The 17928-nt window shown below is 42.0% G+C and overlaps 1 protein-coding gene across 1 annotated transcript in view; it reads left to right on the forward strand.

The window, feature by feature from the left end:
- LAMC3 (laminin subunit gamma 3) overlaps positions 1–17928 on the forward strand; it is a 78659-nt gene that overhangs the window by 13321 nt on the left and 47410 nt on the right. Inside the window, exons 2-4 of the mRNA XM_051980216.1 lie at positions 4765–5069; positions 7420–7550; positions 13897–14063. Coding sequence (XP_051836176.1) covers positions 4765–5069; positions 7420–7550; positions 13897–14063 — 603 coding nt within the window. The remainder of the gene's footprint in view (positions 1–4764; positions 5070–7419; positions 7551–13896; positions 14064–17928) is intronic.

The following is a 17928-nucleotide window of genomic DNA, read 5'->3' on the forward strand; positions in this document are numbered from 1 at the left end:
GGAGGCAATAAAATCTCCTCTCCAAACCAACCCCTTGCTGCAATCCAAAAAAAGGAGCAAAGTCAAAAGGAGAAGCCTGAAAAAGGTCCGAGGCATCAAAGGCAGCTAGATGGCTCAATGGATAGAACGCCTGCTCTGGAGTTGGGAAGACCCAAGTTCAAATTTGACCGCAGATACTTAACGCTTATTGGCTGTCAGGGGCAAGTCAATTAACCTCAATTACCTTAAGAAAGGAAAAAAAAGAAAAGAAAGAAAGATGGAGGAGCCTCTGGCAAATTCAATCCACTAACTCTCAACTGCCAATCCTCTCAGAGGTTACGGTCAGTCACTAAGGACCAATCTGAGGGGCTACCTGTCTCAGCAACACTCAGGTGCATATGCCTACTCCCATGGAGGCACCCTCCAAATGATTCAGGACAGAGGTCCACATCTTGAATCTCATCAAGATGCTTGGAGATATGGATAGTCAAAGGATGTGTGAGCTAATAATTTTCAAAAGAATAAGGAACTATTAACCATATAAAAATTGCTCCAAATCTCTAACAGTAAGAAATGCAAATCAACATAAAACTGAAGTTTCACCTCATAACTGTTAAATTGCTAAAGATGATAAAAATGGAAATAGTGTTGGAGGGATTATGGAAAGATAAGTACATTAAGACTCTTTTGGTAGAGCTGTGAATTGGTCTAGTCATTCTAGCAAACAATTTGGAATAAATAATAATAGTTATTGATGTTATTAAGTTATTGATGATAGATATTATCTACATCGTGCTTAAGGCTTGCAAAGAGCTTTACAAATCTCTCATTTTATTCTCACAATAACCCTGGAAGTTTAGGTGCTATTATTATCATCTCTATGTTATAGAGGAGGAAACTGAGGAAAACCAGAGATCAGCAGAATCATTTGCCAAGGATGACACAGCTAATAGGTGTCAAGGGCCAAATTCAAATGCAGGTCTTATGGACTTTAGGTCCATCATTCTACTGGCTTATTGTTAAGGGCTTATTATATACCAGGCACAGTATAACCCTTTAATAAATGTTTTTTGACTGATTGATATCACCTCTAGTTACCATTATATTCCTCCATTCATCTTACCCAGAGGCAACCACTTGGCTGCCTGTACTAGAATTCCCATAGAGTTATGCTAAGAAAGTGACTAAAATTTCATCCCCTTTGACCCAGACATCCCCCTGCTAGGCACATATGCCATAGAAGTCAAAGATAATGAGAAGGGTCCCATATGCACCAAAATATTTATGACTGTACTTTTTGTAGTGATAAAAAAAACTGGAAACAAAACGAAGATACGTTGATTGGAGAGCAACTGAACCAATTGTGGTACGTGAATGTGATGGTTTTAGAAATTAAGTATAGGTAGTGTTTAGAATATAAGGCCTGCATCAGGAAGACCCATCTTTCTAAGTTCAAATATGACCTTAGACACTTACCAGCTGTGTGACTCTGAGCAAGTCACGTAACCCTGTTTGCCTCAGCTTCCCCATCTGCAAAATGAGCTTCAGAGGGAAATGACAAACCACTCTAGTACCTTTGCCAAGAAAACCCCCAATGGAACCATGAAGAGTTGGATATGACTAATTGACCAAAAAACAATAATATATGGAGGATGACATGAAGCATGGGAAGACACATTAACTGAAATAAAATGAAACAAACAGAACCAGGAGAACACTCTATACAATGATTGCAACAATAACATTTGAAAGAATAGTAACGACAAAAATGCTGGACTGAATATCATATAATTATAATGACTAAGTTTTCACCTCTCTCCTTTCTTTGCAAAGGTGGGGGAAGGACTTAGGTAAAGGACACTATATATGTCAGATTTGGTTGATGGATTGGATTAGTTTTATTAAATTATTGGGGAAGGAGTTATTCTTTAGTCCTTGTTATAAGAGACTGTTTTCTTAAGATGAACTAGAGTTGATATGAGTCAGTCAATAAACATTTATTAAGGAGTTATACTGTGCCTTGATATTTAGTAACTCCTCAAAAAATGTTTGTTGATAAGCTGGCATTACTTCCAGTATCCCCAAATTGGGCATACAAAGAAACAGAAGATAATGAAAAGTTTTAATAGATCAGAGAACTGATCAGATTACATGTTTTTACACTTACCCTGTATTGTTTTATGCATGAATGAATGATCAGTGAATAAGTAAAAAAATTACTGTCTCAAACAACATAGTCCAATTAGAGCCAAGTAAGGCTCTCTTTAGAAAAGGAAGAGAAAAGGGGAGGGACGGATGAAACTGAAAGGGTTAAGCAGCAAGGAGACTCAGATCTAAATCCTACTTCCCAACAGAGAGCTCTATCAATGCAGGAATCCCATCTTGCCTAAACTTTTCATTTTCCCCTGGGCTGAGAGTAGTACTCTGACGCTGCCTAAACACACTCTGTGGAGGTGAACTGTGGATAATGTGACGTGGGCTAGAGTCTGTCGGGGGATTCTAGTCTGTTTCTCTGCCATCTGGGTGCAGGCTGGAGCACCCCCTTGTTAGGTATCCCCAGAAGCTTAATCCAAAAGAGGGCCCAAGTGGAGACAGAACTTGGACCAGAACCACAAGCAGAACTAGTTAAAGTCTCGCCGTCACACCGGCACAGCCAGGAGTGACCCAAGGCCAGTGCTGAAGCCCTATCAGTCTGTGCCTTCTGACCCAGCTCAGTCGGGCCATCGCACTGGAGAAACACTGACCCTCAGGGGTCCCATCTCCCCCAAGCCAGGCTTCCCTTCTCCACCTTGCCTCAGGCTACCGGGCTGCTTCTCAGATCCCCAAAGCTTGTCTGAGTATCCTAACAAGCCAAGGAAATCAACCGCAGCTCTCCGAGCACAAAAGGAAAAACACAGAGAGGTGGTGGGGTGGGGCTCCTGCTCGGAGTTTTGGCAACTGCAGCCCTCCTTGTCTAGGCACGTCACCTCCATCCCAGCATGGGCAGGGACATCCTGGGCTCGGGGGCCTGTTAGCAGGCCACTACTGTCCTACAGGGCCTGGGCTTTTGCAGTCATGATCCCTGTCTCCTTCCAACTGCCCCCTCACCCCTAAAAGGACCATTAATCTTACTGTGGGGGTGGGGCAGAGAGAGTCAGTGAGACCCAGGGGAAGCAAGGAAGCTGGTCAAGGTCACACAGCAAGTCCAAAGCAAATGTGAAATTAGCAAATGTGGGATTAAAGTTCTAAAGCCCGGAGTTTGCTGCCTATGGCTCAGGCCAGATCTCCTCCCTCTTGCATTGTTCTCTGATTCATTAAAGCCTGCTGGCATTTTTACAGCAAGCACTGGTATGAATACAGTAAACAGCTATACCAGAATTTAGCTCAAATTCTTGGGATTTTAGATAGAACGCAGCAAGGTTTTTTTAAAACAAAGGTAGAGTGTTATTTTTCCATTTTACATAAGGGAGACATTATGAAATAGCAGAAAGAGACCTGACTTCAAATCCTTGCTTAATAAAAGCCAGCATTGATTTAAGGTTTATTAAACACTTTCTATAAATTATTTATAATTATAGCTATAGGTATCTATGGCTATACATAATCTATAGATTATCTCATTTGATTCTCACAATAATCTTATGAGGTAGGTCTTGTTATCATTCCCATTTTAGACATGAGGAAACTGAGAAAATAATTTTCCTAGGATCATATCTGTAATCTTTGTCTAAGGTAAAATTTGAGTTCAAGACTTCCTGCTCCAAGCTAGCCATTGAACAACCCATCTGGCTCCCAAAATATTCTAGTATTCATATAACTTTGGGAAAGGCACTTCCCTTTTGAGAATCTCAGTTTCTTCACTTGTAAAATGTGGAACTTAACAGTAAATGATTTCTAAGTTCCTTCTAGTCCTAAATTCTATGACTCTAATTTTTGGATTTTTTCTTTTTTTATAATAATAGTATAATATATAGTGTATATATATATATAGTATATATGTACTACATAATAACTGTATAATAATAGTATCCTCTGTGACCAAAAACCCTCAAATAGGAATAGATTAAATCTTCCTTTGGAGAAGGAAAACCACTCCAGACTCTTTGCCAAGAAAACCCCGTGAAAAGTATTGGTGTGTTATGGAGTCACAAAGAGTCAGGTACACATAACTTAATGACTGAACAATTCTCTCTTCTCCACCCCTTATATATTTGTTGGAATATATTTGTTCTCTCTTTGACTACAGAGACCATCTCCAGGATTAGTGGGTAGAAGTACAGGGTTTTAATAGGGAATTATTTCACCTGGAGCAAAAACAGTCGAGCAGGGCAATAGTGATGCAGAGGACAACCTGGCCATGGGCACAATTGTGCAGACCCAAGGGCAGCTGGGCTGCACTGTAATTTAGGTTGACAGAAGACCAAAAGGTGATGCTAGAGTTTGGTGATCTGTCCCCATAGGAAAGAGGTATGTCTTCCTGAAGAAGAAGCACAGCTGCCAGGAAGGCAGCATACTTCCACTATCCTAAAAGTCAACATCCTGGGGCAAATCCCTGCTTTCCCCATGCAAGCTACAGCTCTAGGGAGGCAGCTTTTAGCTCACTGTAAGAACTTTCTGACACTGGTAGCCAACAGTGGAATAGACTGCCTTATGTCTCCCCTTCCTGGAAGCGTTGAAGAAGCAGATAGATCAACAACTATTTAGATTGTTTAGAGCCACAAACTTGTGTGGGTGGAAGGGCTGGACTAGTTGACTCCCAGGTCCTGATACTCTGAACAAGAAGGGCTGATTTCTTCTTGACTGCAGGAAAAGCATATGAGATCACCTATGTGAGGCTGAAGTTCCACACCAGCCGTCCTGAGAGTTTTGCCATCTACAAACGCAGCTGGGCTGGGGGTCCCTGGGTGCCATATCAGTATTACAGTGCTTCCTGTGAGAAGACCTACGGCAAGCGGGAGGGCCAGTACCTCCGGCCCGGGGAGGATGAGAGGGTGGCCTTCTGCACTGATGAGTTCAGCGACATCTCTCCACTGAGTGGAGGCAACGTAGCCTTTTCCACCCTGGAAGGCCGGCCCAGTGCCTACAGCTTTGATGAGAGTCCCATCCTGCAGGTAAGAGAGGTCCAGCCTGGCTCAGGAGAAAGGGCTGAGTTGGGATTTCGCACACCAAGATGCTTCAGTCCAGACTTTTTGTCTGCTCCAGCAAATCACAGATCTAGAAGTCATGGAACCAGTATTAGTGGAAAAAGATCTGAGCCAAGAATCAAGAGACCCAGTTCTGCTCATGATATATTCACATAGGTAATTGTGTGAACTTGGGCAGATCAATTAACCACTGAGGCCTCAGTTTCCTCATCTATATATTTTTAAAGGATTACATTAGATAATCTCTCTAAATTTCCTTCTAGTTCTACATTTTGTGATTCTGGCATCTGACCAGCTGTTAAACAGGAAGATGGAGCCAATGTTTTGAATTCTATCACCTTAGTATTAAATTGCTAGTATGAACTAACAAGAATCTTGTTTCCATCTTTGCAAAAGAGGCAGAAATTTGTTCAGAGGGGTCCTATTTCACTAGCTGGGAACTGAGTTGGGATATAACCTCAGAGACCATCAGCAAATTCACTCTTTCAGAAAGCAAGGCACCATGAAATGACTCCCAGACCCAGTCAGCATCTCTGACCCTAATCATTTGTGCAGCCAGTATTGGCATTATTAATCACTCAACAAGAATGTATTAAGTGTTAATTATGTCCCAGGTATTGTGCTAGGCAGTAGACTAGAAAGACCTCCCCCCAAAAAAGGAAGAAAGGAAGGAAGGAAGGAAGGAAGGAAGGAAGAAAGGAAGGAAGGAAGGAAGGAAGGAAGGAAGGAAGGAAGAAAGAAAGAAACAAAGGAAAGAAGGAAGGAAGGAAGAAAAAAAGAAACAAAGGAAGGAAGGAAGGAAGAGAGGGTGAGAGGAAGAGAGGGAGGGAGGAAGGAAGGAAGGAAGGAAGGAAGGAAGGAAGGAAGGAAGGAAGGAAGGAAGGAAGGAAGCAAAAAAGAAAGGAAGGAAGGGAGGGAAGGAAGAAAGAAAGACACAAAGGAAGGAAGAAGAAAGAAAGGAAGGAAGGAAGAGAGAGAAGGAAGAAAGGAAGGAAGAAAGAAAGAAACAAAGGTAAGGAAGGAAGAGAGGGAGGAAGGAAACAATTTCTGTCCTCAAAGAGTTTGCATTTTATCTATACTTGCCATACTCACCCTCATCCCTTTTAGACTATCAGCTTTTTGAGGATCAGGGCTATGTCATTTTTTATCTCTATATCCTCAGTACCCATCACAGTGCCTTGTTCCATTCACAGTGTTTAATATTTTACTAAACTGAATATTTGGGGAATTAAAGAAGTTTCACATTGGATGAGCTTTGCCTCCTCAGTGGAGTCAGAGTTACAGTAATCAGCTAAGGGCAAATGGCCGAGTACTAGAGTGGGGCAATGGAGAAAAAAGGTTTTAAAAGTACCTCAGTATCAATAAGGAGTCAATTAGAGATGAGTAAAAGGTTTGCTGTGCAGCCAGAAGGACTCAGTTGGAGGTAGCTTTAATCTGTGGCAGAACCAGTCAGAAGGACGTCTTAACTACCTCCAGCAAGGTTTTATTCTGTGGAAGTAGATAAAATGGAGGAAGATCTGAGACCGCCCCAGGGGAAAAAGCATGATGGGAATGGAAGAAAATCTAGAGTATAAGGCATCAAAGTGAAGGAAAAGGCTAGGGAAATTTGCTAAGCTGAACATTGGTTCAAGATAAGGTATTGAAGAAGGTGCAGACACTTGAGTCATAGACAGGGTAAGGATATTGCTGAGTTTAGGGACTGTTGGTCATAGCAAGGGTGAACAATTATTGTTTGGACAGGGAAGAGAAATTTCTAAGGGCAGAATGCAAGCCAGCTGCCAGACCGGGTGAGGTAAGAAGCAATGGTGTCATGGGGACAGAGACTGTTTTAGTTTTGTCTTTGTATTTCCAGTGTCTAGAGCACTGCTTGACCTATAGTAGGCACTTAATCAATGCTTGCTAATAGGTTCATTGATCTGATTTTTAAAACTCCAGATTCAAATCTTGGTTCTGCCTCTTTTTTGTGACATTGGTCAAGCCAACTTCTATGAGACCTCAGTTTACTCATTTGTAAAATGAAGGGCTTGGACTATAATCTCAAGCATCTGTTCCAATGCTAAATCAATGATTTTATCGTGAATTTCGGGTTAAGCAGTCTCAGAGAAATCGATGGAAATGGTAAAATTGCACAGATAATCCAAAAGCAGAGTTCAAAAGCAGACAGAGGACCTCTCAGGTCACAGGATTCTCTGTGGCTGTCCTCAGCTGAAGCTGGAATGTAGAATGTCCTGGGGAGGAAAAGACTACCAAGGAATGGGGGAGGGGGGCGGATGCCCACATAACCACTGATGTGTGTGACCCTTCTCCCTTCCCACAGGAATGGGTAACCAGCACAGACCTACTCATCTCCCTGAACCGGCTCAACACATTTGGGGATGACATCTTTAAGGACCCTAAGGTGTTACAGTCCTACTATTACGCCATCACTGACTTTTCTGTGGGGGGCAGGTAAGTGAGTGATAGATTCCAGTGACCTAAAGTGAAAGGTAAGAGGTAGGAGCAGTCTCAGGCCACAGCTGAATGTAAAGAACACCTGAGCTCTGTGGCAGTTTTTGAAAGGCAGAATGAAAAGACTCATATGAACTGATGTAAAGTGAATTGAGCAGCACCAAAAGAACATTGTACATAGTAACAATAATACTGGAAAATGATTAAAGGTGAATCTCTCAGCTATTCTCAGCAATATGATGATTCAATACAGTTCCAAAAGACTTATGATGAAAAATGCTATCTACCTCCAGAAAAAGAACTGATGAAGTCTGAATGCAGATTAAAGCATACTGTTTTTTACTTTCTGCATTTTTTCATGTTTTTTGTTTTTGTTTTTGTTTTTGTTTTTTGCCTTTTGGGTCTGTCTTCTTTCACAATATGACTAACATGGTAATAAAAAGTCAGACTGAACTGGCTTAAGGGTTGACTCAAGATTCCACCAAGAATAAATTGCATGCTTTTCTCAATGATAATTAAATAAAGGTATTTTGGTCCAGTGCTGGTATTTCATCAGAGGAGGGAACACCCAGTTCCTTTTCTGAAAGTCTTTTTGTCCATGCAGTTTAGTACTTCATATGTAACAGTCTTTGAGAGTTACCTGGGCTGCTTTCCATAATTTCAAAAGTAGCATGTATCAGAGGCAGGACATGATCCCCCAACATCAAAGCTGACTTAATACCCACTCTCCCATAATGTCTCTGATAATAAATGCCCTCTAATTGACAATCTATTAAAAGGGTTTCTACTTACTATAGTTAATCACTTATCAACTCTGGCCTTTAATTTGTTCATCTGAAAAGTAGAAATAATCATATTTTCCCTATTTTTTGTCACCAAGCTGCAGGAAGAAAATTATTTTATAAATCTTTAAAAGAACTTAAAATAAAAAATGAGTTATTATTATTATTTAAAATCACAATATTGGAAAGGATCTTATCAACCATGCTATTGCTTTTGTATACTCATACAGCTCCCATCTCTAATTTTGATATCCTGACAAAAGAATGATAGAAGCCAAGTCATCTTTCTCATTATTATCATCAGTTATCTTTTTAGACTGAGAGACAAAAATCCAGGTGTCAAGTGCCAGTTCTACCAGGTCTAGCAATATGACATTGGCCACGTCACTTTTCTAAGACTCAGTTTCCTCCTTTATAAAAGGAGAAGGATGGACAAGATGCCATCTAAAACCCTTATCAACAGTAACATTCTTGGGCACTAAATGAAAGAGTACCACTTAGCAGGCTGGGAAAACTAATGAAGGGAAACAGTCTGTTCTGATCTCATTGATTTGATCTTCTCAGCAAGTCCCTTTGGCCCATTCCCTTCATCTCCTTCCTCTTCCCTTTCTGCATGCTCAGCACTTCTGCAAGTGAGGGAGTCTTGTCCACTAAGCACAACCGACTGCTATTGATTGACTGGGGAGGAAGTCAAGGCAGCTGAGGGGCAGAATGGAAGGTGACTAGTAGGAGGGAGTGGTTGGTGGAGAGAATGGGAAACAGAGTCTCATTAAAGAAAATTAAACAATGATTTTTGAACATCCTGTTAGGAATGATTTCAGGACAGAACAGAAAGGTGGAATGTAATGAGGGCTTACTAGACCCGTCCAGACTACCAAGTCCTCCCCAACTAACTCGGTAGCCCAGTAGGATCAGGCAATCGATCCCCCTTCCATCAATTCCCTTCTCCTTCCTGTACAGTCCTCCCCTGAGAATAGAGAAGAAGGGAAAACAACAGTTCTGGAAGTTAGTCAGACTTTCCTCATCTCCCCTCCCTACTCCTGTATTTGACTCCAAATGCCAACTTTTACACAAGTGGGCAGAATAAGAATTATCATAGCAGATGTTAGAACAGAAAAACTGTCTGAGCTAGGAAAAGCCTTACGATAGAGAATGTCAAAGCTGAAAGGAAGCTGAGATCATAGATTGTCCAAGGTAGAAAGAGCCTTAAGCCATAGACTATGACAGCTGGAAGGAACTGAAGATAGAGAAAGTCCACGCTAGAAAAGTACTTAAATCACAGAATGGCAGATCCGGAAGGCAAATGAGAACATAGGACATCTAAGCTGAAAGGGGCTTTAAAAGAGAGGTTATCAGAGCGGAAAAGAACATAGAACACAGAACATTAGAGAGAGGAGGGACCTTAGACATTTAATCCTACACACACACAGACACTCACACACACATTGCAGATGAATAAATTGAGTCTCAAAGAGGGAAAGCAATATGCCTTATGTCACATAGCAAATCAGTGGCAGAACCAAGACTAGATTACAGGTTTTCCAACATCATAATCCACAGACCAGAGTTAAATGGAGATGGTATGGAATGATAAAGAGGCCTAGAAGAGAAACAGCATCCTTACAGACCCAAAGGCTGCAACTGGACCCCGCTGGAGACCCTGTGGGGTGACTGCCTTAAATCACTTTTGATTTCCAGTCTGGGTTCTCCTAGGCCTCAGCCAGACCTGCCACTGGCAAAAAGCTGATCCTGCCAATTAGTAGCCCCAGCTTTATTTCCAATGGGGCTCTTGTGAAACTCAATCTGTTTCCACTTTGTCTAGATTTGCAACCTCCCTAGCTTGGGCTTGGAAGCTGCTGAAAGAACACTTCTCACCCCTGCCCCCACACAACTGAAAATGAATGGAAAAACTTCTCTGCATGACCCAGAATTATTCTAGAAGATAATATAACATGGGGCACAGGAAAGAGCCCAGGATGGAGAAATAGATTTTGGTCCTGGTTTTGCGACTAACTCCTTGTGTGCCTTTGGGCAAGAAATGTTCCTCCTCTTTGAGTCTCATTCTCCCTTCCAACTGTAATATTCCATAATGTGAGGGCCTTTCTTTCCTGTTCTAACCATCTGTGATGACAGTGGTGGGAACTCATCTAGGAAGAGATAGAAGGGACAATCATTTTGAGGTAGGGGCAGGTCTTTCAACTCCTGAACAACTAGGACACAGCTAAAGGCAATGTAGTTGGAAGAAGACAGGTGGGAGAAGGTAGAGACCGAAGAAGGAAGGTTGACCATAACCCAGTGGTGATAGAAGATGGTGCCAGTCACTCCTGTTCCTCCTATTGTTCCTTGGACCAAGATCAGTTCAGATCTAGAATAGCTCAGAGCTATTCTAGTACCCTAGCCACTCCACAAACTCCATGTACCGCATGGTACGGATCACACACAAAAAGCAGACAGAAAAGGAGACATTTTCCCCCTTTCTTTGAGTAGTTTACACTCTGGTTGAAGACCCAAAAAGGAGCCTATGTCAAACCATTAGAGAGCAATACAAGACAGGGCATTTCCCTGCCTTCTTCTCCCCCAACCACTCTCCATCCCCAGGATCTATGAAGGAAGGTGAGAAAGCTCCCGGAGGGCACTCTGGGAATGGGGTGGATGAGACCAGCTGCATTTCTCTGTCTCCCGCATCATCCCCACTGGGTCTTCACTTTGAAGCCTTTAGGGAGAGGGAGAGCAGCCTGGTGGGGTAGGGAGAGCAGAGGTCTCCGATTGCTCCTCCTCCCCACCCCACTCCGCTTTAGGGGGTTTGAGGCAGAGAACATCTGGATTCAATTACATCAGTCCAGACCACCCTCAGACCAGCAGCTGGCTTTAGAGAGTGGTGCTGGACAGGTGGTCCTGCAAGGAGGCGCCCTCTGGCTCTCTGCAGGGAGTCCATCCCTGTCCCCAGGACCAGCCTGACACCATGAAATAGACAAAGTTGTCCTTTGACTAAACCGTGCTGGTATATGGAGATCAAAGCAGACTATTGAGAGATCTGATGTCTTCTATTCCAGGAACTGCCCCTCCATCCCCTTGCTATTGCTTTAATGTGCCTTAAAGCAGCACAGCTCCTTTTTTATTTTATTTTATTTCTTCTTTCCCTTCCCTTTCCCCTGTCCACAGAGGGTATCCAATATCTGTGGGTGTTCTTCCTAAAGAAATGTAAATCTTGATCTTGCAAACCTCAAAAGATATCTTGGGGTTTATGGGCAAAGGCCACGCCTTAAACCTAAATCACTCTAGTTCTCATTGATTGGCCAACAATAGGTCCCAGGCCAAGCCCCACTTGGTTCCTGTTTGGGTCCTCACCATCTCTAAGTGAATGTAAACAGCAAATGTTTCTGTTTTGGCCAGATAACCCAAGGATTTTCTCTTCCCTGATTGATTTTTTCTTTTCTTTTCTTTCTTTCTTTTTTTAAAAACAGATTAAAAAGGCCATTCCTGCCTCATTTCTTACCCAGCCTTAGGGAATGGGTAGTTGTCTCAGTCAAAGTGAGATCTGTTAAACAGGCCTAAACACTCAAGCTTAAAAAGCCAAGGTCTCCCACTTCATTCAGGACCATCTCCAGTCGTCCTGATCTATCTCTGACCGCTGGACTTAGGTGCCCCTGGAGGAGAAGGTGAGGCTGGTGATTCTTCACAGTCGCCCCTCACTTTAATCCAAGTCATTTACCTACCATGGTGTCACCTCCCTGATGTTGGGGTTCTCTTCCTGAACACAGGATAAACCACAACAATCTTCAAATATGTCCCTCTCCAAATTTAAAGAACTAACCCATAGAATAATGACTCCCTAACTCCCAATTCCATTGAAATTAAAATGACTTTATATTCTTTTGAATTTGTTGAGTATTTATTGAGCACAAAATGAGGATAAGAAATTTAGTCAATCCTATGGGAGGAAAGAAGAGGACAGATAGGTACTGAGGGACCTAAAGGGAACTAGAAAAGACAGAATCCAAGTACCCAGGGAGAGTGTGATGGTAGTAAGAGTGGGTGGAGCTCATGTCAAAGGACAATGGCCTTCTTATTGAGGGTCAGGGAGTACCTGCTACAGCTGCTATTTTAACCCTGCTTAGTCATCCCCTAAATTTTTACTTCCATGTACTCAGGGTAGCTGCCAACTTTGGAAGTTAGGGAGAAATTCAGCAGTCAGATAAACAATAGGAATAGAATCTAGACTCTTGTCTCTGGCACAAAGGGTTTAGAACCATAGGCATAGACCCAGCTTTGGAGAGAGAAGACTTAGATTTGAATCTTATTTTTGATATTATGTCCACAAGGCTCTGGACAAATCACTTCATGTCTAGAAACCTCAGTTTCCTTATCTGCAAAATGAAAGAATTGCCCAAGATGGTCTAGAATCTATGATTCTATGGTTCTTTTTGTTGGCAGTTACTCCTAGGGTCATAGATTTAGAGCTGGAAAGAATCATAGAGATCATTAAGGCTATACCTCTGATTTTTTTTAATAGTATTTTATTTTTCCAAAAACATGTAAATAAAAATATATGTAAAGATACTTTTCAACATCAATCTTTGCAAAACCCCGTGTTCCAAGTTTTTCTCTCTCTCTCTCTCCTCCCTCCCCAATTCAGCAAGCAATATGTTATAAGTTAAACAGATGCAGTTCTTCTAAACATATTTCCATATTTGTCATGTTGTACAAGAAAAATAGATCAAGGGAGAAAAAAATCAAGAGAAAGAAAAACAAACAGACAAACAAACAGAAAGTGAAATACTATGCTTCAAAACACATTCAGTCTCCTTAGTCCTTTCTCTGGGTGTGATTGGCATTTTCTATTCCAAGTCTATTGGAATTGCCTTCGATCACCTCATTATTGGAAAGAAGCATGTCCATCACAGTTGATCATCACACAATCTAGCTATTACTACGTACAAAGTTTTTCTGGTTCTGTTCACTTCACTCAGCATCAATGCATGCATATTTTTCCAGGCTTTTCTGAAATCAGCCTGCTCTTCATTTCTTATAAAACAATAATATACCATTCATTTATATATCATAATTTAGTCAGTCATTCCCCAACAGATGGGCATCCACTCAATTTCCAGTTCCTTGCCACTACAAAAAGAGCTGCTGCAAACATATTTGCACATGCGGGTCCTTTTTTATGATCTTTTTGGAGTACAGACCCAGTAGTGAGACTGCTGGATTAAAGAGTTTTACAGCTCTTTGGGGGCATAGGTCCAAATTGCTCTCCAAAACAGTTGGATCATTTTACAACTCCATCAACAATGTATTACTGTTCCAGTTTTCCTGTATCCCCTCCAACATTTATCATTATCTTTTCCTTATTTCCACAACCATCTCAGCCAGTCAGAGCATACTTCTGATTTTACAAATGAAAATCATGACCCAGAAAAGATAAATGTTTTGCCCAATCACACAACTGAGTCAGAATTCAAACTCAGGTCATCAAACTATTATATCCATTACAGGATGCTGCCTCTACTACTGGTTTAGGGGGCTTCTGACCGGTCTCACCTCCTTGTTTTTCCCTCTAGGTGCAAGTGTAACGGGCATGCTAGTGAATGTGTACTTGATGAAGGAGGCCAGCTAGTCTGCAGTTGCCAGCACAACACTACAGGAACGGACTGTGAGAAATGCCTCCCCTTCTACCAAGATCGGCCCTGGGCTCGGGGCACAGCGGAGGCTGCCAATGAGTGTCTGCGTAGGTATCTTAGGGAGGAATCAGCCTTGAAGCTGTGGGAGGGGGAGGAAGATGATGAGCTGACAAGTGTCTATTTCTGCTGCTACACATGTTGGAAGATGGCATGGAGGCATAAATAGACTTGGGAAAATTAGCATGTTACCTGAGTTCTCGACAAAGCTCCAATTGGGAAAAAAAAAAAAAAACATGCCAATATCTTCTCTGACAGCTGGCTCTTAGGAAGGCCTTAATATCATAGATATTTCATAAAAAAAATTTAGAAATCAGAGGATAGTTATTTTAGACTTGGAAAGAACCTCAAAAGTCATTGAGTTCAACTCATTTATTTTATTTATAAGGATACTGAGGTCCAGAGAAGTCAAACAAGTTGCCTGAAATCACAAAGGTAGTTAATAGTAGAGGCAGAGGAACAACTAGATATTGCAGTAGATAGAGCACTGGCACTGAGGTTCAGGAGGACCTGAATTCAAATCTGACCTCCAACAATTACTTAGCTGTGTGACCCAAGGCAAATCACTTTACCTCAATTGCCTTATCAAAAAAAGAAAGTGAAGAAATAGTAGAAACAGAGTTCAAACTTGATTCCTCTAACTCAAAATCTGTTTCTTTCTATTGTACCATGCTAATTGATTCCTCACTATTTCTCACCTACTCCCAAAGGCAATCTGTCACCAAAACCCATTGATTTCACTTTGAACATCTCTAGAATATTGCCTCTTCTCTCCTCTGATATTGCTCTGAACTGCTATTGGTGCAGTCCCTCCTCACCTCACACTTGAAGTAGCCTGATGATGGGTCTACCTGCCTCAAGTCTCTCTCCTACTCCAGGCCACCCCCTATTCAGGCATCCAGATGATGTTCCTAAAGCACAGGTCCAACCAAGCCATCTCTTCTCCTACTCAACAAAATCCAGTGGCTTCTTATTGTTTCCAAGATCAAATAAAATTCCTGTTTGGCCTTCAAAGTCCTTCATACTCTAGGTCCTGCCCCTTTCCAGTCTTCATACATGGTACTTTCTCTTTTCCCCACATAGACTCTACACTCCAGTCACATTGACTCTCTTGCTGTTCCACAAACAAGACTATCTCTTGGCTCCTGGCATTTTCTTTGGTTATCCCCCATGCCTGGAACGCTCTCTCTCATCTATGTATCCTGGCTTCTTAGCTTCCTTCAAGTCCCACCTAAATCCCATCTTCTATAGGAAGTCTTTCACAACCATTCTTGATTCCAGGGCTTTCTCTCTCTTATTTCCTATTTATCCTGTATATATTTGTTGGCTTGTTGTCTTCCTTCTATGACAATATAGATATATAGATAACATATATATATAGAGAGAGACATATATACACAGATATTTGTGTGTATATACGTATGTTATATACACACATATTATACACATACACACACACACACATACACACACACAAATAGATACAAAGAACACCAAAAAAATGACTGGAGATATCATGCTGGCCCTGGAGTCAGGAAGACCCATCTTCCCAATTTCAAATCTGGCCTTAGACCTTTGCTAGCTGGGTGATCCTGAGCAAGTCTGTTTGCTTCAGTTTCCTCATCTGTAAAATGAGCTGAAGAAAGAACTGGCAGTATCTTTGCCAAGAAAACCCAAATGGGGATCACAAAGAGTAAAATATGACTGAACAACAGCACAATGAAGAGAGCCAGGACTATGTGGGGCAGCTAGATGGCTCAGCGGATAGAGTACTGGTCCTGAAGTCAAGAGGACCTGACTTCAAATCTGGCCTCAGACACATAATACTTCCTAGCTGTGTAACCCTGGGCAAGTCACTGAACCCCGATTGCCTCAGCAAAAACTAAAACAAACAAAAACCAATATGTACAATGATTACAACAATTTAAATGAAAAGAACAACAAAAAAAATCAAAAATGAATGCAGAAAAACTATAATGATAATCTTGCTTCCAAAGAAGATGTATCACAGCAGAGTCCTTTCACTCTTCTCTGCAGCCTTTGGGTGTGGAACTCTACTTATAATGTTGGAGGGTTTTTTTTTTTTAATATAAATTGGTTAGTTTTGCTGAACTATGAGTGTGGAACTCTGCATGTAATGTTAAATTTTTAAAAATCTATTGTTAGTTTTGCCGAATAATATTTTATTCCCTTTTTTATTCATTGTTATAAGAGATAGTTCTCTTCGGGATGGGGGCAAGGTAAAAATAAATGATAATTGACTAAAATCATTTTTAAAAAGATAAAAGCATTAATAAGCTGGAGAGCATCCAAAATGGAGTTATAACGATGTTGAAAGATTTAGAGACCATGCCCCATGAGGATCAAATGAAGGGACTTGGAATATTTCTCCTCTTGAAGAGAAAACTCAGGAGAGAGACAATTTCCATTTTCAAGCATTTGAAGGGCAGAAAAAGGATCAGGCTTGTTCTGTTTGGCCTCAAAGGGGAAAATTTAGAGCAAAGGGAAGAAGCTGCCAGAAGACAGATTCAGTCCCAAAAAACAGGACTGATCCAACAAAGAAGCTGCCTTTTGAGATGGCGACCCCCTCTTCCATTTTAAGTTTCCAATCTAAAGCTGGATGACCTTATTAGGCTGCCATGCCCCGGAAGCAATGCTTGGCCAAGTCCTAGTTTGTCCTAGCCGGCCTCCGAGGTCTTTTCCAAGTCTGTGAAATGTGTCAGTGATTGACTTCATTGGGGGGAAAAAAGCAAGACAGAAGTTAGGGAGAGGCTTTGTAGTTCCTTATGTGGATTTAACCATTCAAGTCCCAGCTGGTAATTAAACACGGGCTTTGCGAGGCAAAAGGATTAAGCCTCCCCACTCAATCTTTCCCAATAGGCCTGTGGCCAGGCTTTGATGTCCACCCTTTACCCCCTCATTTCTGAGTCTGGGCCCTGCTGTGGTTTTCCTAGTGTAACCTCAGAAACACAAAGGAAGCAAGGATGGCTCACTCTCCCGGAGAGCCGGGGCTGGCCGGGGAAAAGGACTGGCCAATCAGCACCAACATCATCCCCTGCCTGCCCCAAGCATAGCGTGAGATCCCTGCTGCCACCATCCTCCCACCTCCCTCTCTGGGCTCTGCCCTTTTCCTCTAGCCAGACAACCATCAGTTTGTATTTAAGTCTATCCTGCTCATTGCCAGCTGTTGTTGGGCTGTGGATGCTGAGCTGAAAAACTCCTTAGGACTCCCAAGCCAGACTGTCTCTGTGGACTTGGCCCGCAGCGGACTCTGGTTCTGGGAGAAGGATGGAGAACACTGTGTTCCCCAGGAGAGCTTTACAGAGACACCCCTGCAGAATCCTGGCCTTGCCCTAATGTGCTCCTGCTGGCCCAGTTGTGGGGCCTCTTTAAGGGAGTGCTCTCACCTTTCTCCTGGATAGCTCTGCTCTGAGTCTTGTGCTACACCTGGTTATTGCCAGGTGGACACGCTCATCCCACGACCATCTTTGCAAGTCCTGTTGATTTTGTGTGCCCCACACATCTCATCTCCAGCCCTCACCTCGGGCTTCATGACCTCTCATTCAGACTACTGGAATAGCCTCCCAACTAGTTTCCTTGTCTCCATTTGCTTGTGTCCCACAGTTGCCAAAATCATCTTCCTAATGCAAAGGCTTGACTATGCCCTTCCCCCTATAGTAGCTTCCTAATGTCTTTAGGATAACTTGAATACCGCAGTCTTGCTTTTAACCCAATTTTTCCTCAGACCAGTAGAATGTCAACTCCCTGAAGGTAGGCACTGTGCTCCAAAGACCATAGATCTAAACCTAGAAAGAAGTCAGAATACACCCAATCCAATCATTTCATTTTATAGGTGAAAAAAAATGAAAAAAAGTGATTTGTCCAAAATAATAGCAGTGTCAGAGTCGATTGTTT

This window comes from Antechinus flavipes, chromosome 2 (genome assembly GCF_016432865.1).
Source record: "Antechinus flavipes isolate AdamAnt ecotype Samford, QLD, Australia chromosome 2, AdamAnt_v2, whole genome shotgun sequence".
Lineage (NCBI taxonomy): Eukaryota > Metazoa > Chordata > Mammalia > Dasyuromorphia > Dasyuridae > Antechinus > Antechinus flavipes.